Source organism: Barbus barbus (assembly GCF_936440315.1).
Source record: "Barbus barbus genome assembly, chromosome: 6".
NCBI lineage: Eukaryota > Metazoa > Chordata > Actinopteri > Cypriniformes > Cyprinidae > Barbus > Barbus barbus.
The window spans coordinates 3,177,866-3,205,741 of NC_136734.1; the positions used below are offsets into that span (position 1 = coordinate 3,177,866).

A 27,876-nucleotide genomic window follows, 5' to 3' on the forward strand; every position below is an offset into this window, starting at 1 on the left:
ATATATATAATGTTATGAACAATATACAGTACATCTGTTTAATTGGTGTTCCCTTTGAATGTTTTTCAGTCATTGAAATAATGTTCATTTTTATCATTCAGTTGTATAAATTGCTGCTTAAGGAATATGTTTACCCGTTAAATTTTGGGGAAACGCAAGTTGTGTTTTGTAAAAAAGTATAATAATAATAATAATGTAATTAACGGTTATAAATATTTTGCATAATTATGCATCTTTCTTTAAACTAAATCCCTCTTTTTTATCCTCGTTATCTAATGCAACAATATTCATGTATTTATAAGCGTCTAAATGTGTTTTGTGGCCATTCACTTTAGATTAAATCTCCTATTTTCTTTTGGTTTAATATTTAATTGAAGTTATTTATTCTTCTCAAGTTTTTAGCACTCACACAGCAATGGCTGGTGTGTGACCCTGTTCAGAACCACTTTTTTCTCATCTCTGATGTGTGTTTATGTGTTTGACAAGCGGAGAGATGTCGGATCAGCAGGGAGTCCCAGATCAGCAAGTCGCTGGGAAGAGCCAAGGAGGAGCAGGAGCGGTTTACAAGGTCCAAATGCACTGATTTATACAGTTATTTTACACAGTCAAAAAGCCCAGAGGAAACACTTTTATAGCTCATGAGACTGAATGGATTTTCAGTGTTTCGTTTAAGTATCATCTACAGCTTGCATTAAAAGGGGAAAGGAAAGGGGTGTGTGGCCAAGTATGGTGACCCATACTCGGAATTTGTGCTCTGCATTTAACCCATCCAAGTGCACACACACCGGGAGCAGTGGGCAGCCAATGGCGCCCGGGGAGCAGTTAGGGGTTCGGTGCCTTGCTCAAGGGTCTCACCTCAGTCGTGGTATTGAGGGTGGAGAGAGTGCTGGTTATTCACTCCCCCACCTACAATCCCTGCCGGACCTGAGACTCGAACCCACGACCTTCAGGTTACAAGTCCAACTCTCTATCCATTAGGCCACAACTGCCTCCCTAAAAGACACAATGAGCCAATAGTTGACACACGGTGAGAGTATTGAGCTATAGATGAATGTGGAAAATAAATGTCATTTGAATTTGATGAGAAAATTTGATGAGAAATTTTTTAGTTCAAGGAATAGTTTACCCAAAAAATTTAATTTACTGAAAATTTGCTCAACCTCAGGCCATCCAGGATGTAGATGAGTTTGTTTCTTCATCAGAACAATTTTGGAGAAATGTAGCATTCCATCACTTGCTCTCCAGTGTTTCCTCTGTAGTGAATGGGTGCCGTCAGAATGAGAGCTGATAAAAACATCACAATAATCCACAAGTAATCCATACCACTCCAGTCCATCATTTAACGTCTTGTGAAGTGAAAAGATGTGTTTATAAGAAAAAAAAATCCTTCATTGTTTAACCATTGTTAAAATGCAAGTCATCTCTCCATAATATTGCTTTTTCCAGTGAAAAAGGTTTGAATCAGAGGAGAAATCTGCACTGATCAAGCACCGTTATTATAGATTATGGACTCATATTTTGGCCAGAAGTGATAGTTTAAAGTTAAAAATGTCTTAATGATGGATTTGTTTCTTAAAAACACACAGTTTTCCGCTTCAAAAGATGTTAACTGATGTGCTGGAGTGGTGTGGATTATTGTGATGTTTTTATCAGCTGTTTGGACTCTCATTCTGACGGCACCCATTCACTGCAGAGGATCCAGTGGTAAGCAAGTGATTGCTTGCAAGTGACAGAATGCTAAATTTTTCCAAATCTATTCTAATGAAGAAACAAACTCATCTACACCTTGTATGGCCTGAGGGTGAGTACATTTTCATTCCTTTTATACTGAGATCTCTTGACTTCTGATTGCAGACTTTGATAATGTGAGGTTACTTCTTGAGGAGAAAATTCTGAACAGCAAATGTCTCCATTTGTTTTTCATTTAATGACATTCTTGTCTATGGGAAACAAGAGCAGAATGAAGTTCTTTATTAAAATGAATGTGACAATTTACATAGATGATTTTACAAATGACTTACACAGAAATTTCATGAATATATGTTGAATCATCTTAACAGGCCTCACTGTTTGAATTCGAGAACTTCCGTGGAAAAAAGGTCGAGCTGTCTGCAGAATGCAAGGACTTGATTGAGAAGAACTTGGAAAAAGTTGGATCAATCATAGTTGAGTCTGGCCCGTGAGTACATGCTTTCTACCACATTATCTACAACCACAAAAGGAGGAATGAAGAATGTTCAGACTGTTCTTGAAAGCAAAAGTTTGAATATATGCAAATTGGATTTAGGAGAAGGAGAATAGGAGAAGGTTTTCAGAAAGTTTTGCACACAAATGATAGCATAAGACTTTAGAAGATTATAGCATACAACTCAATGGAGTACTTACTGTGAATCAGTGCTAATAAAAATCCCCTGTAGTTGTACTTTTGATATACTAAACTGGTATACTTAAAGTCTGCTAAATTAGAACGACTAATTTTGTGCTGAATGCACTGTAATTGTGCAGAAGTAGTGCTGAAGTTCAACTAAATACATACTAAAGTATATTGGATTGTGCAAAAGTGGAACTGTTGCAAGTATACTTTAAATATCTTGCATTTAAAGACCAATAATATTCAAAGATAATACAGTCCTCATCAATAGTGACATTAAAACAAATTTTCATTATAAATTTGATATCAGTAAGTCTCTAGCGATATGTCAGTAAATATATTAATAGATCTGAACTATTCTTTGTTTTAAAATATATTACTTTTTTACTAGGGTACATTCAAATGGGTTCAGATGACAAAAAAAAGTTTGTAAATTCCCTGCTTTAATCTAAATCAATCATCCATTAATCCATCCTGATCTTGATGATCTTGTCGTAGATGGGTCGCCTTTGAGCAGAAAGGCTTTCTGGGAGAGCAGTTTGTTTTGGAGAAGGGAGAATATCCTCGCTGGTCCACCTGGACCAACAGCCAGAGCAACTACTGCCTCCTGTCCATTAGACCTCTGAAAGTGGTGAGAGACTCGTTCACACCTCACACCTGCTTAAAGATCTGCTCTGCTGTCACGGCCCATTGAGTCTTCTGTTTACGCTCCATTACAGGACAGCGCCGACCACAAACTACATCTGTTCGAGAACTGCAGCTTTGCCGGGAGAAAGATGGAAATCGTGGATGATGACATTCCCAGCTTGTGGGTTCACGGCTTCCAGGACCGTGTGGCCAGTGCCAAAGCTGTCAACGGAACGTGAGATTGAGAGTTTGTTTGAGATCGCTTTCATGCTGCTGTTATCCAAAGACCATTAACTCTTGAACCTTGACTTTTCAAGACGGTCTTGATCTTTGTTTCAGTCCATAGTTTTCCTGATTACAGACAGTCTGTACGTTTAAAGTCAGCGTGATCTCAAAATGGATTTCTTTAACACATCTGGTCTTGTGCATGGTTCATCAGTAAATGTTATTTGAAAGAAAAAAGTTTGGGGTTAGTAAAAAAAAATTCCAAGGAAATAAATACTTTTATTCAGCAAGGGTGCATTAAATTGATCAAAAGTGACCCCCCCACCACAACTTTGCTGCTCCTGGTGCCATGCTCTACTGGTTTATTATTGTTAACTATGTCGTATGCAACGTTATTGTTAACTAAAATTAAAACTATAACCATTAAAAAAAAATACTTTCAATAACATAAACATGAAAAAAAGGATGTTATGTATTTTATTTCAGCTAATTTCCAAGGCAAAATTTCTCATTTTTGTTCTGTTTAGATTGACGTAAAATAACTAAAAGTAAAAACTGAAACTTAATAAAAAAAATAACTATATAGACATATTTTAAATAAAAAGTGAAAATGACAAAAATATAAAATTTTGTAAAATTTTAACTAAAATTTAAATATAATATAAAATAAAACACAAATATAATTAAATATAATATCAAATAAAACACAACTGCTTAATGCAATATTATATATTCTTTATATTATATAAGAATATAGAATAGAAAATAGAATAGAATATATGAAAAGAAAATAGAGCAATAAAATATCTTTCAAAATATTAACAAAAAAGTAATAAGTATACTGTACATTTAATAAAGTTTACATCAATAATCACAAATAACAAACAATTAAAAAAAAAAGGGAACATTAGAAAAAATAAGTCAAATCTGACTCCATTCTTACAAAAAATAGCTACTTTATCCAATCATAAAAACAAGTCTGTTGTTTTTTTCTTGTTAAATATAATTTTTTACATAACAAAACTAAATTAGATTGGATTCAGATGCTGTTTCATGTTGACTTTTAGTAGGGCAAGTAAACCTACAAACCAATCAGTTTCTTCCATTTTCATATTTATTTTTCTTGTTAAATAGTTTGTTTCACATGACAAAAGTAAACTGGACTGCAATATCATTTCATGTTGACTTTTAGTACAGCAAGTAAATCTACAATTAGTGTCTTCCATTTTCATTTTTATTCATGTAGAGATATCTTAAATTCATTTCTTATTTAAAAGATCATCAATTTTAAACACCCTCTTAAAAACAAAGATTTTTTTATTATTGTTGTTTTGGTTCCATTAAGAACCTGTACCATCCATGGAATCTTTCCATTGCACAAAAGGTTCTTTATTATGGAAAAAGGTTCTTTAAATTATAAAAAGAAGAAAAATGGTTCTTTTTAAGAACTGATCACTGAAATGTTCTTTGGGGAGCCAAAAATGGTTCTTTATTGGCATTGATGTATGCATGAAGAACCTTTAAGATCCATAGAACCTTTCCATTGCACAAAACAATCTTTAAAGATTATTCATATTATTAAAACATGAATTAGAAACAAAATGAACTCCAATCTCTTTCCTCAGCTGGGTGGGCTACATGTACCCTGGCTACCGTGGCCGTCAGTTCGTGTTTGAACATGGCGAATACAAACACTGGAACGACTGGGGAGCCACAGAACCACAGCTGCAGTCCGTCCGACGTGTGCGTGACATGCAGTGGCACAAACGGGGCTGTTTCACTGTCCCCGACCCGGTTCCTAAACCCAAACCCAAACCCAATCCCAACCCTAATCCCAACCCAAATCCCAATCCCGCTCCCAATCCTGCCCCAGCCCCCGCTCCCGCTGCCCCATCCGCCACGGCTGCCAGCAGCTGAAGGAGAACGGCCAACCCTGCCGATGACCTCTGCCCTGCACCTGCTCAGAGGACCATGAAGAAAGCTCGAAATCAAGAGTGACTGCCTTGCCTCTTGTGTGTCTATCATTGGAAATAAAGGCCTCGGCCCCATGTTTGATCTCTGACTTTTGGCTCGTGTCTGATTAGATTTGTTTCTATTAGACTGATACAACACTGAAAATAACACAAGTGTGATGATGGAAATGCTGCATTTATCTGATACAGTAAAATCAGTGATGATGTTAAATATTATTACAGTTCAAAATAACTGTTTTTTATTTCAATATTTATAAAAATGTAATTGATTCCAGTGATGCAAAGCTGATATATATATATATATATATATATATATTTTTTTTTTTTTTAAGGAAGGAAATTCTTGGTCTGAATCATTTGCAAATAATATTTTAAAGCTGCAGTCCGTAACTTTTTTTTGGTTAAAATTTATCCAAAATCAATATTTGAGCAAGTACATAACCAGCCAGTGTTCAAATCTATCACCTTTCTTTAGCCTGATTCACAACTGTTATCTTATAATAATGTTTTCTAATTTGAGTGGTACGGGTAGGTTTTCACGGGAGATTTGAGCATGCTGCTGCGTCATTACGTCTGTCCCGGCTACTAGGCTATCCCATGTGAGGATCCTATAGGTGCCGGCTCGTTTATAGTCTTTTCTTACAGCAGCTAAAATAATTAAATGTATAATTTTAATGGCGGATTGTAATGCAGAAAGGATTATGTTTATGAAACACGTGAATGAAATTAAATTATATTCCAGTTTTAAATGTGCTTCTGATTACAGACTGCCTGGGATTACACAAGATTTGTATTTTAAAGAAAACCAGTTCGAAGGGAGCATAATTTGCTTTAAGAATTTCTTAATATGAAATTCGAATGGCATGACAATTAGATTTGACAGTACAGAAATTGAATTCTATACTCTATACTTGACTATACTCATAGTCACGCAATGCTGATGACGTTAACATTAATAATTTGAGAATAAAGTATAACAGCTATAATACTTTGCATGGTTTGATGTGATATGAGCTAACCAATCGTTTGATTTAATCACTGTTAGTAACTTGATTTATTGTAATGCTTTTTTCCTCAGTTGGTCAGAACAAAAATGGCAGACTTGTTACTAACTTGTTCAGATGGCAATATACAGTGAAAAGTCTTATTTGGGTCATATATTCCAAGACGTAGGGTAGAATCTGTGATTCCTAAGTATAGGAACACCTTATAACTGTTTAGTTTTTCTTCCCCTCCAATCATCATAGGCCTGCATCAGATATTTGAAAAAAAACGGCTTTTCAAGTTGGCTATATTTTTTAAATCTACCATTGCTCCTCACAGTTTTTCTAAATAGGTCAACTATCAGTGTTCATATGTGTGTACTTCTGTTTATGTCCTCTTTATGTCTTTCCTGTCTCTTTGTAAGTCGTTGGCTCTTGGCAGGAGTTCAGCTGAGTCATGTGAACGCAGAACAAAGCGTGGCAGCCTCCAAAAATGACAACTAATGAAATAACTCTAGTCTGATGTGGGCAGGCCAGGGCTGGGCTTGGCATGGTTTGGCATTGCAGTCACGAATGATGATGAAAAAAATATGCCAAGCGTCCACTGCTGGTCCAAATGGCCTATCCATGGCATACCGATGAGGTTACCAAAGCAGACCAGGTGTTTCTATGCCTCGCCAAACTGGCAGATTTGGTGAGGAAAACACAGATGTGACTCTAAACTCTGATATAGATGTTGAAATGTCTATTTTGCAAGTTACTGTGAATCTCACATTACTGTGCAACAGATAATTATGAAATCTCAGTTTGCAGATAATGGTAAACTAAAGCAGCTTCGGTTTAGTTTAAAATATAAGATAATTATTTTTATTATTTTTAACTGCTAATGATTGCATTTTTTATTTAAAATTGTAATAATAAAAATAATTATAATTTAATTAATTTAAATAATTTAATTGAATTATATTTTTTTTACAAATGTCTTTGTATTCATTTTAAATTGCACCATTATTATTAGTAATTATTTAGTAATTATTTTTATGATTTTTTTTATTGTATGATTAATTTGTATTTTCTTGTTATTAATTGTAATAAATATTATTAATAATAGTTTATTATTAATTGTAAGCTTTTTGTGTTTATTGTAACTGCTAATAATGTTTTAATTGAATTATTATTTTTACTAATAATTTTTGATCATTATTTTTAACTGCTAATGATTTTTTAATTGCATTGTTATTCTTTTGTACTAATTTTTCATTGTTATTTTTAACGGCTAATGATTATTTTTAATTTAATTGTTGTTTGCTATTTATTATTATTATTTTGATTCCTTTTAAATTATTTTTCTAATTATTATTTTAAAAAAATTGTTATTAAAAGCTAACTGATTTAATTTGAATCAATTTTCATTCAGAAATTGCCAGTAAACTTCACTAAAGAAACGGCAAATAACATGAAAACCTTATAATAGAATTTTCTTGTAAAACATACTCTGATAATCTTTGTTTGTTTGTTTTATAACTTTGAGAAAAATAATTTTTACAGTATATTTGAAGGTCTTATTCTTATTCCAGACTGCAGAAACCAGGCATGTTTAATTCAAGCCATAAGCAATCAAAGCTAAATATCTCATTATGTGACTAAAAGCCTGAATTTTCCATCCACTTATTTTGATGTATTAGCTTGTAAAAGACTATTATTTTCTCTATATAACAGTTTGTAGATGGTGCTGCAAACAACCTAGCTGGAAACAGAACAGATGTGTGATATCTATTCAAATGAGATTTTAAATAATTGCATTCTTTCTAGCGTGTGTCAGTTCAGTTGCCGGATTTAAGAGGAAGCCGTTCCTTAAAAACAGCAGAACAACAGAAACGTGTCACAATTTGAAATTCGATTTTAGAATCAAACGATTTTTTTTGACAAGTTTCCCCAAGGGCTTTTAATAACCCTATTCTTTCATTGTTCATTCGTACGTTTCTTTTCTTCTGTCTGAACAGGTTCACATTGATCCGGGTCATTGTGGAGATGTTTTTCTGAAGCCAGTCAGCTGCGCTCTGGTGCTCAAAATGTTTTGTTACTCATCCAGTTGGCTTCAGCGGTTGTGAAATTATGCATTACAAACAATATGATGTCATTAGAGAGTTTCTTCTGCTTTGTATTCAGACCTTTGCTGTTCTGAAAACAGTGAGAAGTGTCTATAGCCCTTTATTAGAGTCTTTCTGCAAAACATATCGATGAGGCCTTTCTGTGCCTCACCAAACTGCTATAGTGCAGGCAGATTTTGGTGAGGAAAACACAACTGTGACTCTAAACTCTGATATAATCAGTGTAGATGTTGAACTGTCGAAATATTTTGCAAGCTATGTGAATCTCACATTATTGTGCAACAGATCATTACTGATAAAATTATTGATAAAATCTAACATTTTGCAGATTGAACTTAACCAGCTTCATTTTGGTTTTAATAATTTTTTAATCATTATATTTAACTGCTAATAATCATTTTAAAATTATTTTGAATTTTGAATTATTGTTTTGTACTAATAATTATTTATTGATTTAACAATTTTTTATTATTGTTAAAACTAGCTGTTTTTTTAGAATTTGCTTTAAAACCATTTTATTCAGAAATTGCTAGTAAATTCATAAAAAAAAACAGAAGTAGAAAACTGAAATAGTATTTTCCTGTCAAATGTAATTCAGTAATATGTTTTTCTTTTTTATTTCTTATTTTACAATCTGAATCCAATTTCATGTTAGTCAATTTTATGAAATAATGACAGAAAAAGACCAGTCAACATGGAGAAAGAGTGTGTTTTTCCTTCATATTTAGTCTTGTTTGCTTCATATTTTTGTGGAAACTGTGAATAGATCAAAAGAACAGCATTTAAACCAAATAGAAATGTTTTGTAATATTATAGATGTCTTTACTGTCACTTTTGATGAATTTAATGCACCCTTGGTGAATAAAAGTATTCATTTTTCAAAAAAGTAAATATAGCGACCCTAAACTTTTGAATAGTAGAGTATATTATTACATATTTATATTATTTTCCCAGATATATGCTATTTCTAAGATGCTTGATAAAATGAATAATTAATTGCATTAAAGAAAGCAGTTACTGTTATAAGTAGTAAACCCAGCCTTAATTGTTGAAGTGTGCTTGTTTTGGAGAGCAGGAATAGCCCAGGTAAACACAGATGTCCTTACATTCCTCAGGCGGTTCCCCTGCAGCGCCGTGACCGCCGCTCACTTCACCATGGACACGAACGTGTGAATTTAGAGTGTGTTCAGTGGATTCCCAAAGAGGCTGAAGCTTTCAGAAGCCTGTTCACAGCTGTTGAAACATGGGATATCCCAGTGTCTAATGATAGCCAACAGCTCCCCGCAACGGAGCCGCACTCCAACACACACAGTCTTCACCCTCAGCACAACAGAGAGCACTAAAGATGATCAAATGAGTCTGATATTCAGCCTATATCTGTGGTCATTACTGTGACTCTGCCCTGGATGATCCACCATAAGAACACGCTGAAGCTGCTGTGCAGTGCTGACTCTGATGACTTGATCACTGTGTAATGTATAGGCTGATGTGGCACTGCATGACATTTCATGTGTGTGCTATTAATGCTGTCTAAATGAGCTAAACACATGGGAAAGCAAAGACAGCTTCACACAACTGCTTCATCAAACGCATATCATTGCCATGACTTCATGCAAATATTGCACATATATATATGCATAACTTCAATCAAATGATGTTTGTGATGATATTTTGTAATTTTAAAAAAATCCTAAATCAGTTTGGATGTATTTATTAGTATTTTGAAAAAGTGCATTCATACACACTTCATCTAAATAAATGTTTTATTTATTTTTGTTTATATATAATTCTATTATCGTTTATATATAATTCTATAATCATTTTATATTTGGTTATCATCATTATCATCATTTGCATATTATTTCATGCTTGCATATAATTGCATATCATTTTAATAACCGCATTATTAAAATCAATATTAGCACCATTAGTATTTGTTGTATTACTTATTAAATTGTATTATTATTTTATTGTAGTATTTATATATTATTTAAATATTCAATGTTATATTATTGCATATTATCTGTAATAATTTATTACCATGTTTTTTTATATTTTTTATTATAAAATTAACTATTAGTACCCATTATTGTATTTGTAATATTTTTATTATTGTATTGTAATATTTATTAAATTATATTCTTATATCTAAGTTTTAGTTTTAGTTTAAGTTGAAGAATGAATGAATGAATAAATAAATAAATAAATCTGAATTTAAAATGTTAAAATCTAAAATGTTATATTAAAAAAAAAACTGGAAATATGTAACAAAATTAGTAAAAAAAAAAAAATGAAAATCTAAAAAGCTACTTAAAAACATTTATAAAAACTAATACTATATAAATAATTATACTGTTCACTTATCATAATATGTGACCTTGGAGCCCAAAAGCAGTCTTAAGTAGGACATGTATGTTTGCAGCTATAGCCAAAAATACACTGTATGGGTCAAAATGATCAATTTAGCTTTTATGCCAAAAATCCTTAGGATATTAAGTAAAGATCATATTTTATAAATGTCCTATCGTAAATATATCAAAACTTAATTTTTGATTGGTAATATGCATTGCCAAGAACTTCATTTGAACAACTTTAAAGGCGATTTTCTCAATATTTAGATTTTTTTGCACCCTCAGATTCCAGATTTTCAAATAGTTGCATCTCAGCCAAATATGGCCCGATCCTAATAAACCATACATCAATCATCAAACCTTATTTATTCAGCTTTCAGATGATATATACATTTCAATTTTGAAATATTGACCCTTATGACTAGTTTTGTGGTCCCGGGTCACATGTACTGTATTATAATTAATTTAAATATAATTACTTTTCATACATAAATATTATATTATATATTACAAGTAGGGCTAATATTTTATTACCATATTTATATTCGTTTTATAAATAAATTAAATATTAGCACTCATTATTATATATATTTTTATATTTACTAAATTAATTGTGTGTGTGTGTGTGTGTGTGTGTGCGTGTGTGTGTGTGTGTGATAACCAATAGTAGGCCTATGATTAAATTAAATGATAGCTCAAATTATAATCATTTGTATATTTTTGGATATTATGTGTTTGCAATAATTTTGTCATCGTTTCATAGTTTGGACGCTTTTCCTGATACCTCTCTGTCGGTCAGTGAGCGAGCGCTGCGCATGCTCGACTCACCTCGGGCTCGCGCAGCTCGTGCACTTGAGTTAAAAACTTCTCCGCGTGAGATTGCGGAGCGCGCACGAGACAAGAAACACCGCCGCGCGGTGAATCACGGGCTCCCGCTCCCGTTCCCGAGTCAGAACCACCGCGAAACATGGACGACTTAGGTGAGTATGACCCGCTTTGACATTTGGCATCGGATAATCGTGAAAGCAGAAGTTTGACGCGACGCTAGAGCGCTGGATGGACGCTGTAGAAGCGAATGGAGCGCGGAGCCGCTGCCAACGTCAGCGCGACTGCAGCAACACGCTGGAAAACGCACGCTCGCGCCGCTGGACGCCTGTTTAGAGCTGCTCTTACGCGTTATATTGATGTGTTCCAGCTGTTTGGTGTTGTGTGTTGATGCTGCAGTTTACAGCTGCTTCTGAGTCATATCAGACCCGTACTAGCGCAAAACCGCTTGGAGCTTTATATATAAGTGTAGAGCATACTTTTGGTGCTAATTATTGTGCACAGTTCTCGTCTGGTTGATTCTTAGTGCAACTTCTTCAATGTGTCAACAAAACAACAATGTGTCATTTTGCACCAGACCTCAAAACTTCACAAATACGCACCTAAAACTTTCTGTTGGTTTTGATGGTGTGCATGGGATTGCATTGGCTTTAATAGAGGAATCGGCTCACATGGGTTGCCTGGACGCTTTTATTTCAAAACTAGTAGTTGTTATTGTTGGCCATTGACTAGTAGTGGTGCACTGTTGATCCCTTAATCTTCAGCTTGATGTTGTAACTTGTTGACTTGTTGCCCAAGGCGATGAGAAAATGAGCCTAATCTAACTCATCTCAGTATTACTGCCTTGAGGCTGCTGAGTGGAGTTTTCATGAGTGACATGTTGTTTAGTGAAGTTATTTTTGTTAATCTCTGACGACCAATCGCAAGCATTTGTTTAGCTCAGAGAGTTTAGACATTACTGTAGGAGCAGGGTCAGAAATTAACCAGGACTGGCGGCTAAAATGCCAAAGTGAAACTAACTAAATGGCTTTAGATATAGTGCATTCCTCTTTTTATTTGATATTTGTGGACTCTTTTTGACAAATTTAATTACATTTTTATCTAGGCTTGTTGCTTTTAGCACCTTTGCTGATTCACTTTGTTAGAAATTAGTTTGAAAGGAGTAAGAAAATGGAAAAATGCACCCATTGAAAATGAATATTGTCCCCCATTTCTGATGCTGTGTGGGGAGTCAACCAGTTAACGTGTATTTAGTGCTTCAACTTTACACATCAGATTAGACTATTGTATGTTAGAACAGTCTTACATAAAGCATGAATATGTGAGATTTCTATCTTCGCTGGAGGGAATGCTAGAAAGATGTCGTTATTTGATGACGGTGTTGTTTACGTGCATTGATTTTTCCCAGTCTGAATAGATTCAATCCAATTACAGATTCTGAATGAATAACCTTCTCACTGATAGCATTTAATGCAGAAAATGCGCAGGTCTTTGTCGCAGACCATATTTTTTGCAGTGGTTTGTTATTTGAAGGAATAAGGACATAAATGATTTAATTATGTAAGGGAATAAAAACAGTAAAAGAACTAGAATGTATTGTAAAATAATCAAATATTGAAAGATTTATTTTAAGATATGCACATGTTCACTCTTAATCGCATCCCTAATTTGTCAAAAAAGACTTTGCTAGTTTAATCTAGTCTGCTAGGCTAACATTACTTGTTTCATTATGAATTACCTGAATCGTGTCAATTATAGCCTATATTTTTTTATTCAGTCCTCTTACATTTCTATTGTAAAATAGTTGTCTCTTTCATGGTTAAAACTATGCTGGAATTAATTTTTAGCTTATGTCAATGGTAAAGCATGAAGAATGTCAAATATTGAACATTTAGCCATTTCTAATTATTGATGGGGAAAATGTCCATTCTGGTTACGGCCCTGCACAAGTATGCAACCTCAAATGCTTCACAAGCTCGATTTGTTTTTGCCATTGTTGCATTCTGAAATGCATCAGACCATAATTCATAACTCAACAGAAGTATGCATTGCGTTTTCAACATGGCTCAACATTTAGGCTGATGAAAACTGTCGGATGCATTGATTAACATGACTAGTTTGCTATTTAACAGGTTTTAAGATCTGCACCACTGTCTTGTTTAATCAAATAGAAATTTTCTTCAGGCTTAGCTTAACTGGATATTTTTTCACAGAGTGAGGTTTTTACACAACTTTTTATTGCAGTTTTGGCTGCATGTAGATGTAGCTATTGTATCATGTTCAGTGTGTTTCACTAGAGCAGGTTTGGGTGTCGTATTGCAACTAAATAGTCTTGTATGAGCTAATCGTCATGTGATTTTAGACAGAAAGAATTATTTTCATGAAATGAGTCAAGATGCTGGGCAAAGCTTCAGTCTTTCAAACACACAAACCTATATTTAGCAGTCATATGTGTCATCCTGACAGCGCTTTAGTGTCCGTCTCGTTGTAAACCGTCTGTTCTCTTACTGATCACAGGAGCCGTCTAAACTCTTTAATGCAGACTGGCATAAATGGGACGCAATCTCTAGTGTCTTTTCATTGCAAGACTTTGCTGAAACTTGATTATACTTGGGTCATTCTCTTCCAAATCATCCAAATTTCAGAAACTTTCCTGGCCAAAATTTTGGGGTTTGTTAATGTGTACTATTTAATAACTCATGAAGCCACAGTAAGATATCTATGAAACTGAACCATATGGGGCCTAAAAATTAAGATGGTAAAAGAAAAGCTTGTTAAGAACCAGCCAAGCAAAAGAATATTGAGATGTCTTTAATATTTCTCGAGTTACAAGCATTCAGACTTAAAGTAGTTTTCCCCCTCCAATTTGGTTCCAAATGTAAATATACATCCATGACATTTAATATTTTGTCTTTCATCACTATTTGTTTGTCTTTCTAATAATTTACAAATGGAGCCACATTGAAATCCCAGTATCTCTGGAATCTGAACCATATGTGGCCATGGACCACAAAACCAGTCATAAGTGTCAATTTTTCAAAATTGAGATTTATACATAATCTGAAAGCTGAGTAAATAAGCTTTCCAATGATGTATGGTGTGTTAGGATCAGACAATGTGTGTCCGAGATACAACTATTTGAATATCTGGAATCTGAGGGTGCAAAAAAATCTAAATATTGAGAAAATCACCTTTAAAGTTGTTCAAATGAAGTTCTTAGCAATGCATATTACTAATAAAAAATTAAGTTTTGATATATTTACAGTAGGAAATTTACAAAATATCTTCATGGAACATGATCTTTACTTAATATCCTAATGATTTTTGGCATAAAAGAAAAATCTATAATTTTGACCCATACAATGTATTTTTGGCTATTGCTACAAATATACCCCAGCGACTTAAGACTGGTTTTGTGCTGCAGGGTCACATATGGGGTCTTAAAAAATTAAGATATCACAAGAAAGATATGATAAGAACCAACATCCAAAAGGATATTATGATATCTTTTATACTTTTTGAGTTACAAGCATTGAGACTTTGGAAAAACAGACAGAAAAAGTGCTTTTTCCCATTTTTGAACTGTCACCATTGTCATATAATGCAGCAAGGATAGCTAAAGTCAATGGATTTTACTAATAGACCTGGCAATCTCTGTGTAAAAATAAAATAACGATGCTAAAATCTTTCTGAAGTCATTTTCCCCTCCTGCAATTTTGGTTCCAAATCTCAGGTGAAAATTGTCATTTTGACCCACAAAATAGGGGATTACTCAGTAAATACTCATCCATGACATTTAATATTTTGGCTTTCTTCTTCATGTAGATTTGCATCACAATCTGAATCAAAAACCATTTCGAGAGCATCTCTGCACAAATATTCAGCAACGATAGAGATGTGCGGATCTTTGTTATTGAGTTCAATTGCTTTTGTTCTCTGCAAATTGTGCACAATAAGACCAAGAGTGTGCATGAAGTAAATAGACTCCTGTTGACTTCAGTGCACTTTCACCTCATCTCATCAGGCCCGCATCGACTGTCCTAAATGGCACACAAACAGTGATGTCTTTCTCCTCTGCAGTGTAGCGTAGATCGAGGCAGACATTGAGATCGCAGGTTGTTTTAGCCAGGCCTCTCCTGTAACCATAAGCCTGCACTGTGGGCTTTGGAGGACCGCTTGAACCTAAAAAACCTGTACGCCAGCGTCCTTTGCAGTGTATTGTGCCCTGAGACAGTTAATGCGATGTGCTTGCGCAAACAAATCTGTCTGTGTGTGTCTCTTAGTGTAGAGAAGTCTGATTCATAGTAGCAAATCAGATTACACTACCGTTATGGGAATATTTACCATTTTTACATTTTTTTTTAAAGTATGCTCATCGAGGCTGCATTTGATAAAAAAATACAGTGAAATAGTATTATATTTAAAATAGCTGTTTTCAATTTGAATGTATTTTCAAATGTAATTTCTGTGATCAAAGCTGTATTTTCAGCATCATTACTCCAGTCTTCAGTGTCACGTGATCCTTCACAAATCATTCTAATATACTGATCTGCCGCTCAAGAAACGTTTCTGTGTATTGTCAGTGTTTAAAACAGCTTTATATTTTCGTGGAAACCGTGATCTGATTTTTTCCAGAATTTTTTGATAAAGTTCACAAGAACAGCATTTCTGTTAATTGCTATTAATGAATTGCTATTAATGTTTTATAATATTGACCCCAAACATTTAAAAGGTAATGCATGTACATTAATGTGAGTGTACTTTACATTACCTTACAGCTATACTTACTAAATAAAAAACTAAAAAGCCATAAAACACAGGAGAGCTGAGGTTCTGCTGTTCACTTGTGTGTTTATGATCGCCAGGCAATTGCACACAAATACAAACGGACAGAATTAGACACACACAAATCAGTTATTATAGCAGTGTCGAGTGTGTGGTGAAATCTGGGCTGATCGTTAATACTGACTTTGTACTGATAAAATGCAAAAAATAAGTCTAAAATGTATCTGGACATATATGCATCTAAGATCCATTTCTTATAGTTATGACTTGATTTAGTTTATTCGCCTGGGCGTTATATCTAAATTATGTCTTGATATGTTTCAGTGTTTGGGACTTGCAATAGCTGTTTTCACTGTTTCCACAAAAATATGAAGCATCACAAGTGATGCTGAAGACTGAAGTAATGATGCTGAAAATTCAGCTCTGATCACAGGAATAAATTACATTTTTAAATATATTCCAATAGAAAACAGTTCTTTTAAGGTGTAAAATATTACTATTTTTTACTGTATTTATGATTGAATAAATACAGCAAAGGAGACTTCTTTAAAAAAAAAATACTCATAAATGTTCTCAAACACTGAATATGTATTTGTCCAGTAATTGAGTTAAAGATTGAGCTGTCATTCGGTTTTAGTCCATGATATAGTCTGTACGATCAGGGCCTGGATGTTTAACCTGGTCCACCCATGTGTGCACAAGGTGATATTTCTCTAAATGATCTGGTGAGTATCAGAAAGGATTGTGTGGAAGTGAAGTGACATACATTCTTTTATGTCTGACCTAAACCATCTCATGTGCTCTGAGTTTGCTGATGTTTGTAGGGCTGAACTGTGATGCTCTGTTGTATATAGTGTGAAATTGTTGTTAGAACTCACAACATGGTGTACAAGCACATTAGCACTCAACCGTTGAGTTTGCTCTATGCATTTAGATGCAACACTGGTTTGGTGATGTTGAATGTGAGTTAAAGAAAGCTCACCTAAAAAATAAGATTTCTCATTTACTCGCGCTTGAGTTTTAACAGAACGTCTAAGCATCTTGTTTCCATATGATGAAAGTGCATCGTGATTTCTGAAAAAGACAAAAATATGGACGCACTTTTTTTCTGAGTTTGATTCTTGCAATTTATCTCTTTTTTCGCTCCGCCACATATTTTCAACAAGATAATACACACACACACACACACACAAACTTGTGATTTTTTTTTTTCTTTAGTGCTGTCTAATAGTGCATCCAAAATAAAACTTTTCTTGACATTATGTGACCCTGGACCACAAAAACCAGTCATAAGGGTAAATTTTTCGAAATTGAGATTTATACATCATCTGAAAGCTGAATAAATAAGCTTTCCAGTGATGTATGGTTTGTTATGACAGGACAATATTTGGCTGAGACAGCTATTTGAAAATCTGCAATCTGAGGGTGCAAAAAATCAAAGAGAAAATCGCCTTTAAAGTTGTCCAAATGAAGTTCTTAGCAATGCATATTACTAATCAAAAATGAAGTTTTGATATATTTAAGTTGGAAATTTACAAAATATCTTCATGGAACATAATCTTTACTTAATATCCTTATGATTTTTGGCATAAAAGAAAAATCTATAATTTTGACCCATACAATGTATTTTTGGCTATTGCTACAAATATACCCCAGCGACTTAAGACTGGTTTTGTGCTCCAGGGTCACAAATATGGGTGTTATGTATATATGAATACACACATGTACACTATATATTTTTGAAAATATTTACATGCATTTACACGTATATATTTATATTCTATAATATATTTAATATATGAACAACATTTTTCTTAGATATATAAGTGTGTGTGTATTTGCCTTTACATAGGCCTAATAAATATACACAGATATTATGTAAACAAACTTTTATTTGGGATGCGATTAATCACGATTAATCGTTTGACAGACTTTTCACAATTCAACTTACAATTTGAGTTTTATTTAGCAATTCTAAGAAAAAGCATCAGAATTATGAGATCAGAAGTCTCCGTCACTGTTTTAAAGCAGACAAATGTTGATCTGTTGGTTTGGATGAGTTAAAATGACTGTATGAACTTCCCTTGGTGATTGTTAGTCACATTGCAAACACTCTCGCAACGGTTCCTTTTCTGGGAAGGAGAGCTTGGTTGTGATGTGTAAACACTGAGTGTTTAGTGAAAGGTGAAACGCTCCAACACACACACACACACACACACACACAGGCTTCATGGTGAAATGCACAAGTCCAAACTGTGACACATTTGTATGTGTTATGGTGAGAGAATGTGATCATTTTATCTTCCTCCCATAGCTTTTTTCTGTGTTTTTGTACTGTGAATAACTGTGACTTTCAGACTCGGTTAACTTGAATTTATCAGGAGTGTATCACCTATTTGCAAGGCAGATATGGTCACATCCTATACAACACATAGCTGAACACTTTCTCACAGCTGAAAGCTTATCTTGTCTTGTCGTGAAGAAACCACATACTGTTGTGATAAACAATAGGGTTTGTGTTTGAGATGCCATACTGAGCAATTAGGTCTTTCTCATATATTTCTTATTTGATACATTTATTATTTTAAGTAATGTTGTAAGGCAAGATAGATTAAGTAGAAAAAAGTACATTATTTATTGAAAAGTAAAAATGTGTATTTATATTTTTTCTCCTTAAATTTTATATTTATTTTTTTCTCCTGTAATATTATATTGAGTTTTTTCCTTTAATTGTATCTCTTTACATATATTTATTTATTATACTTATTATATTATTTATTTGTTACATTTATTATATTTATTTTCTCCTTTTTATGTGTTTTGGTTTATTGTCTTGTTATAATATTTTAAGAAGAAAAATAAATATTAAATTAAAAAATAAATATAATGTTAAAGGAGTAAAAATTAATATATGAGGGGAAAAATCTATATAATATTTGTTTCTTAAATGTTGTATATATTTCTCTCTTTTCAATATTATATTTTCTCTCTCTCACATATGTATATGAGAGAGAGAGACAGAGAGACCCGACCCTGGACCACAAAACCAGTCATAAGGGTAATTTTTTTTAAACTGACATTTCTACATTTTAGAAATTGATAACATAGGATAGGATAATATTTGGCAGAGATGCAACTATTTGAAAATCTGGAATCTGAGGGTGAAAAAAATCTAAATATTGAGAAAGTTTAAACTTTAAAGTTTTCAGGTGTGCAGAATTATTAGGCAGGTTTTCTTTTACAGATAAAATGAGCCAAAAAAGAGATTGAACTCAAGAATAAAAGTAAAAATAAAAGTAAAATATGTAATGCCCATGAGAAGGATGCAACACTAATGTAATAGTAGAATTAGCAAAGTTAAGGCATGACCATTGGGCAGCGAAATGCTCATTGGGTCAGCACGGTCAGAAAAACAGGTGGACAAGAAAAGACACGTTAAATGCAGAATTAATGTGAAGAATTAGGTGAGAAACCATCAGGAGCCATTTAGTCTCCATCGCCATCATTTTCCAGAACTGCAACCTTCCTGGAGTTTCCAGAAGTGGAATGTGTCAGGATCTCAGAGACTTTAAAATGGCCCTCACTTAATAAGAATAACATGCTGAAGTGTTGTGAAATACATGAAGACTGATTTTTTTATAGGCTTTATGGACAGATAAAATGAGCTCCCAAAACTCACTGCCAGATTCTTGAAAGAGTGGCACAAGAGGATGTGATGCTGGTCCTTCAAGAGTCACTCACAACTTATCTGTCCATGAAGCTTATAAAAATCAGTATACAGCACAACTGACATGCAAATGTTGGATATCTCTGTTATCCTAGTTAGATAAATTTAACACGCCTCTGACAAGTCCTGCTGTCAGGATAATAACTGGGCTACTCTGTAAACGCTTTGACGTTCTGCACGAGTCTAAACAGGCCAAAGCATCTGAGGAATTCCCAGCACACCTTTCTGCCCATCAGATAGAGAGACGGAGGGATGGGAGGGTGAGAGAGAGAGAGCTCATGGGAGAATGGCTGCATGCAGGAATGTTAAGTAGAGACTTGCACATTTATTCTCCTGTTCCTTCTTTGTGCTTCTCTCATTGACAGTACAGTAACTCTCAGGTCACATGTCTGTATGCGTGATGCCGAACGTATCTTGTCTGATCTGTAGGATTAGGCTTTGAATCCCAGGCATATTGTGAGCAAGACTGGGTAGCATGTGCTTAACCACTTCTAAGTACTTTAAGTTATTTCCTTGGATCCCATTGGTTGCAGGCGGAGTTTGGGCCTGAGCTCTTGTTTTCTCTGGAACAATAACTACTTCACATGCTCTTAGACTTCCCATCTAATGAGTATTTTATTTAATTTCATTTCATTTTTTTATTTATTGTTTATTCTATTTAGATTTTTTTTTACTTTTTTATTTTTTTTTATTTAAAATTTTCTCTTTTTTATTGTTTATATATTTATTTTATTTAAATTTTATTATAATTTTTTTGTATTTATTTAATTTAATTTTCTTTTATATTTTGTATTTTTTTTATTTTGTACTTTTTATTATATTTTATTTTTATTATATTTTGTCATTCATCTTTTTCTTTTTATATGTATTTATTTTGTACTTTTTGTTTTATTTTATTTCATTTTATTTTATGACAGAAAATTAAGAAAATGTTTAAGTCTCCGTTAACCAAAATTGCTTAAGAATTCCTTTTTAGGAGTCAAAATCACAATCACAGGGGCCAGTAACACCTTAGTCATATTTTTAGATAAGTCCGAAGAGCTGTGTTGTCGTCTGGCGATGTTCAGGATGGATCATTTGTTCTTCGGCTCAGAGTCACTGTCCATCTGTGTGTGTGTTCACTTCCTCCGTATGACCACATACGTTATGACTTCACATCTGTGTCATCAGCTGCATTGCTTCATCGTTGGTTTATGGTTAATTTCAAGTTCTTTTGACCACAAGTAACACAAATGTACCGTAGCCTGCAGCAGATACTTCTCATGAGAAGGCTATCATTTTAGATGAAATGTGACGTATACTGTAACTCTCAGGTTATTAATGAGATGGTCCGCTAGTATAAATAGCAGTTTGATAATGATACTGGACTGTCCCTCTCTCTCTCTGTCTGTGTGTTTGACTCAGTGCTGGTAATTGGTCCCACATGGCATCTCTCTGACAGAATCATAATTAAAAAACAAACAGCCTTAACTATAGAGGAGCCAGAGGACATGATCTCCACCGAGGAACAGCACTTTTCATGTCTTTCACTCTCTTTATGCAGCTTTTAAGTAATTAACAGGCCAGCGTTGAATGCTTGCTCAATTAAAATGTCACATACTGTAAGTTGAGCAATGCACTTTTGGTGTATCTGAGAATATATATATATATATTTTATTCTTTGGGGCTTTATGATTAATTAATATGTGATTGTTGGAGCAGTTATTATTAGTTCATACAGTAAATTGTTTAAAACATTTTTTTATCTTATCATTAAAATGCATTCTTCCTGATTAAATCCATTTACACACACACATACATATATGTGTGTGCGTGTACACATGTATAATTATGGTATAATAATAATAATAATTTTTATATAGTATAAAGTGTTTATACATTTATAGAATCGCTAATTATATAATCATATGTAAATAATAATAATTGTTATTATTATATACATAATTATTAACTGTATGAACCACCATCCTACTGTAAGTGTACCTCTTCTGATAATTGCTCCAGTAATCAATTAAATTAATCAATAAATGCAATATAAATAAATAAAATATTTATTATTATTGATATAAAATATATAATTTAATATAAAAAAAAAATAATAATAAAAATTTTTTTTTATATATATATATATATATATATATAAATACAAGTAATATCTCTATATATTTATCTGTATATAAAATTTGTAATTGTTTGAATTAATTTAGAAATATATATATATATTTATTTTATTTATTTATTTATTAGTAATTCATTAAATTAACGTCTTATGTCAAATTTGACATTCTGCTTCATGTCTGTTTTTGTGTTTTTGTGTAGTTCATCCCTGTCAGTCACTTTGTTGCCTCACTACGTTTGCTCTGTTGTGATGGAAAAACAGATTTTGTCATTTCCTTACGGTCTAATCGTGATACTCTCTGTAATTCTTGCAGGGTTGACATCTGTGTCACATGTCGAGAACAGAACGCTTGAGAATTCAGGGTTATTAATGCTTTACTCCCTGGTATCTCTCAGGTTTTACAGCGTGGGATGTATTTCATCGGCTCTCCGTGGCAGGTTTAAGACTGGAGGCTCTTAATTTAGCGCAGGGGTCTTGGGTCTCCCTCCTTGGCTCGACCACCCCTGCTCTCAAATCTCTAAAGGTCTGGACTTCAGAGTTGAGAACTCCTATATTTCACTCTCATAATTGACCAACATCAGACCCTTTAGATTAGATCTGTCTGTGCAGATTGAGTTTCCTGCAGTTAAGACTGGAGTGAGTTGTCAGCGTCATTTTTAAGGCCTGTTTCTCAACCGTTTTATCTCTTTGGGTGCAAAAGGTGTTTCCTGCACTTCTACTCATTGACCAGAAGGGGACATGCAAGTATACATGTGAATTGAGATGGATGCATTATGAAATAGTCAATAATAACGAGCCCTTAAGGCAAAGAAATAGCAGTTCTTGGCACCCTAGACTCATATTTCCAGCTTTGTTTATCCCCGCTCAGATTTAATGACCTGTGGCGTATAAATGTGTTGGACTGTGAAATGGTGTGTTATAAAATAGTTCCGGTTTCTATTATTCGGCATTTTTTGCAATGCATAGTCACTGTTTTCCACTAATAATCCCAGTTCATTGAGTGATTCTTTCTCTTCTTACCACTGTTTGAATGGTTTAAACGTTAAACAAGAGCTGTTTGCTGTTTATAGATGTTAGTTCCAGAGGAAGTTGTGTGAGGGTGAAGTTATGCTGCGGTTATATTTGCATTGGCAGTGCATTTCAGTGTAACTTGCCAAAATATACATCACTCAAAACAAATTTCTGAAATGAAACAAACTATCCTCTCTAGGATGTGGTCTTTTAGATTAGGAATGATAGAAAATCGTGTTATGGTGAAATTGTTTGTAATCATGATTAAATGTTTAATGTAATTTCATGCCTTTTCAGTTGCATCAAAATTGAGATGGGCGAATCTTATTGTTTATGTTATTGAGTTATTTTGTGTCATTGTAACAATATACATTACGTAGTTAGTTTTGGTGTTTTATTTTATCGTAATTATGAAAAATAATGGCAAAGATTGAAATAACAAACTAGGCCTATGTAATGTACAGTATTAGAAAGACACACATGAAGAAAGATACAAATATATAGTGCTTTGTTTTTTTCAGGTGCAGTTGGAATATTTAAAGCTGCAGTCCGTAACTGTTTTTTGGTTAAATATTATCCGAAATCAATATTTGAGCAAGTACATAACCAGCCAGTGTTCAAAACTATCGCCTTACTTTAGCCCGATTCACAACGGTTATCTTATAATAATGTTTTCTAATTTGAGTGGTACGGGTAGGTTTTCGCGGGAAATTCAAGCATGGCGCTGCGTCATTACATCACATCTGTAAACATAAAGCAGTTGTCCCGGCTACTAGGCTATATCGCATGTGAGGATCCTGCAGGTGGAGGATCGTTTATAGCCTTTTCTCACAGCAGCTAAAATAATTAAATGTATTTTTGATGGTGGATTGTAATCAAGAAAGCATTATGTGTTTATGAAACACATGTGAATTAAATTAAATTATATTCCCCTTTTAAATGTGTTTCTGATTACAGCTAGAAGATTTCTATTTTAAAGAAAACCAGTTCGAAGGGAGCATAATTAGCTTTTTGGGTTAAAAAATTTCTTAATATGAAAATCTAATGGTATGACAATTAGATGAGACTGTACAGAAATTGAAATCTACATGCTAATTCACACTATACTCATAGTCACGCAATGCTGATGTTGTTAACATTAATCATTTGAGAATAAAGTATAACAATAATAATGATTTGCACAGTTTGATGTGATATGAGCTAATCGATCCTTAGATTTAATCACCATTGGTAGAGCGATTTATGGTAATGGTTTTTTCTTCAGTTGGTCAGAACAAACGTGGCAGACTTGTTACTTTCTTGTTCAGATGACAATATCCAGTGAAAATTCTTATTTGGGTCATATATTCCGAGACGTAGCCTAGAATCTGTGATTCCTGAGTACAGTATCCACACCGGTGCAGTGAGTGATAGCAACACATTCAGCTCAAAACATTAGATTCATCCGTGCTGGAGCCGTGCCAAAGTACATCCAACGCACGGAAGATAATTCCGCAAGCAGCTGCAATTCCAATTTTCAAACAGAGATGGCGACAAAGAGACAAAACTTACGGATTTACGCATTTGCGACTGAAAACTGCTTTGTGCGACTATGAAAAAATATTTAGGAGCACCAGTGCGACTGACCCGATCAGCATATTTGTGTTTGCGCTGAGGGAGCTTTAAAGGTTTCTAACGCACTTGCATGTTTTTGCAGCGTTGAGTAATGTATCACAGACGTATTCTCTCATTATAGCAAAAAAACAATGTGTAGACAGAGTATAAATATGAGATTCATTGTGCAGTGTAAGGAGCTTCATTGATTATAATGGAGTTTTGTGAGATTGCGATGAACTAAGATGAGTGACAGCTTTTAATGATTATTAAGGGAGTTTAAAAATGTGATATTGATTTAATACAACAGTTCATTAAACAAGAAGTTAATACTGTTGACTTATATAGTCTTACTACAACACTATTGCTTTTTGTTCTATTTCATCAACGAAAATAGTTTCAAACAAAGTCCTTGTTGAGCCGCTGCGCATCTCCATTCAAACACAGCGGTGTTTCGTTTATGAATGAACTGCGTTTTTAAACGAATCTAGTGAGTCAATGATTCAATTACCCATTCATAAAGACAGTCAGATGCTTCGTTCCTGAATGAATCAGCCGTTCGAACGAATCAATTAAATGAATGATTCAGTGATCAAATCAGTGACATACCGCCATCTACTGGCAGTTTTAGTTTAATTTTCAACGTATCTTTTCTGTTATTTAAATCATTTAATATTTCTACATTCAAAATTGTATATTTAAAACATTAACCTCAACATGAATTTATTGCACTTATGCAACCTCTGAGCCTCATTAAACATCTAAAAATACACCTACAAGACACTTGTTTTCTTCTGTGCCACCTCTGTAGTACAAATTTATTTCTTAAATACTGATTTCATTTGATTGGTACCTTATTTTATCTAATTCTTATTCTACTAGTAATGCGAAGGTTCATTTTTGATCACAATTTTTGATTATTGATTTGAAATTGCTCCTAAATGTTTTAAATTAGGAGCACAATTTTTTTAATTAGGCGTCACCGTTTCAAAACCACTCAATTTTCCATTATACATATATATAGAATTTATTTATTTTCTGATTATTGTTGAGCTGCAGGTTTAGGTTCACTTAAGTGTCTGCACTTCATTTAATTAAGAAGAATTCAATTATTTATTTTAATTATTTCGCTTGACATGTTTACTGTTCCAAAATGTTCTATATGTTTCTTAAAAATAAAATGTATTGTGTTCAGTGGGAAGAAGGGTTGTTGTTTTTTACCCAGACATTTAAAAATAACCTATTTTAGACCTGTAATCCCAATACCGTGATACCGTGAAACCATGATATTTTTATCTAAGGTTATCATACTGTGAGAATCTCATACCGGCCCGTGCCTAAATACCACACCGACCAACCGTCACACCCTGCTTGTACAACGACTGAACAACACTGAAGGTAATATTGCTTGTGTCCAAATATTGATTTCTTTACCAGATGGAATTCCTGAACTACCACAATATTATGAAAAATGATGTTTGGAGAAACATTTCATTCACAGTGCATCTGCCATATTCCATATATCGTGATAGTCCATATCACTGCAACCTATCAAAGCATGTCGACTGAAAACAAGCGCTCTCAAGTGCTCACAGCTAGGCGTTTTCGGCAAAGGAACTTATTCTCATATGGAAGCATAGTCATATAAGCCAAAAGCTATCTTTGTAAAAGTAATGACAGTAGGTTGAAAGTTGCATTTATAAACTTTGAAGTGTTGCTAATAGAAGACATTTACATTTAGAGACCATATTCATGTTTGTGTTCCATTCAATTTATTCCTTACATTTTCTTAGCTTGGTCTTAAAAATGTACCTTTTTATAAAACCTGCAGAACCCCTGTATAGGGTTTCATGATGACTGGCCCTTATTGACCTGATGTGTACAGATGATAACTGATTTTAAGTGGACTGTCTCTCTTTTGAAGCTCAGCAGAGATCGTCTGATGACTTTTCAGTGATAAACAATGTTTAAATAAGTGGCATCCTGTATACTCTTTCAAAGGAGTAACGGTCCTCTGCTCGCTCTTGCAGGATTTTCGGAATAACTTTCTTTCTAGATAACGTCTGTGAATGTTTAACCCCGTAGTGTTTTTTGTAGACCCTAAAACGTGGTCATATATGGGTTTGCATAGTGTCTATAGCTTATGTAAGCAAATCCCCCCGAGAGAAAGCGTTATCTAGCGAGCTGCCGGTTGTATACATAATCGAGCCCAGTGGAATGTTTTGAGTGCTGTGGAATGGGAACGACCCTTCCTTTCCTCATCCCACTCCAGACTTTTCCGGATCCTGTGCTGGATTCCTTCGGGTGCGGTTCCTTTTTTTGTTCCTCGATGGACGGAGAAACTTCATCAGCATTAGCTGTTGAGGAGATTGACCAGGTTTTTTGGGAATTCGACATGCAGGATTTCACACCAGAAGCGGGACGGGCCCAAGAGCCGATGCCTGATGCCGATGTGTCCGCTTCACCAGAGAAGACGTCACCAGATTCAACCGTGTTCGTACCTCTGTCAGCTTCGGTAGAAGGTGCTGTGGAAGATATGTTAGAAATGCAGGCGATTTTGGAATCTGTTTTAGTATCGGCTTTAGAAATGGATTCAGTTGCTCCATCCGTACAAGTGTCCTCATTAACATCCGCTCCTGACCCACATTCAGCCCCAGATTCAGCTGCGTTTGAGGCATCAGACACACACGCCGCTCTGGGAGCTGAAAAAGCACATGCTGGAGAGTCATTGACAGGTCCTGTCATTCAGTCGACCGGCACGGCTGATTCAGATGGGACATACATGATCCCCGACCCGATGTGGGTGACGGGGGGAGGTAGGATTGGCTCTTATTGTCTTGTCACTGTGAGTTAGGTTTATGTGTGTATTTATTTCCCAAAATCTCTGTTAGCACACATATGGCTGATCGGTCTGTGGGTTTTCATTTGTACACTGTCATTTTTGAGTGTTTGCTCCTTTGTGATGAGGATGGACATGAGTACTTGAGTATCGATGGTAAAAAAAGCAATAATTAAATGATCTGCATTTTTCACACCAAACAAAGTTTGAATTTTTTGCTTAGTTTGTTAGTGGCATGATCATATCTACAGTTGGTAGAAAAAAGGAAGAATATATGCAGTTAAGCTTCCATTTTCTATTTATAGTTTCTGTTGCTCATGTACAGCAGTAACTTGT

General features: G+C 34.2%; 2 protein-coding genes across 6 annotated transcripts in view; both read left to right on the plus strand.

Annotated features, from left to right (window-relative positions):
- Nucleotides 1-493: 493 nt before the first annotated feature.
- On the plus strand, nt 494-5,140 carry LOC306870707 (beta-crystallin B3-like; the record flags this gene model as incomplete). The annotated part of the gene is made up of 5 exons (XM_079418132.1): nt 494-568; nt 2,061-2,179; nt 2,870-3,002; nt 3,091-3,233; nt 4,849-5,140. The coding sequence occupies 5 exons, from the start codon at nt 494-496 to the stop codon at nt 5,138-5,140; spliced, it is 762 nt and encodes a 253-aa protein (XP_079274258.1).
- A 6,327-nt stretch (nt 5,141-11,467) lies between these two features.
- The window catches only part of LOC306871235 (paxillin-like), a 37,931-nt gene continuing 21,522 nt past the window's right edge, over nt 11,468-27,876 (plus strand). The window contains exons 1-2 of one of the 5 annotated variants that reach the window (XM_079419023.1): nt 11,468-11,621; nt 26,003-26,099. Coding sequence is in view for 2 of the 5 variants with exons in the window: in XM_079419018.1 (XP_079275144.1) it covers nt 26,938-27,517 (580 nt within the window). In the remaining 3 variants the exon portion in view is untranslated. Of the gene's footprint in view, nt 11,622-26,002; nt 26,100-26,931; nt 27,518-27,876 lie in introns of those variants that run through there. The other 4 variants (XM_079419019.1, XM_079419020.1, XM_079419018.1 and 1 more) reach the window with 4 other exon arrangements.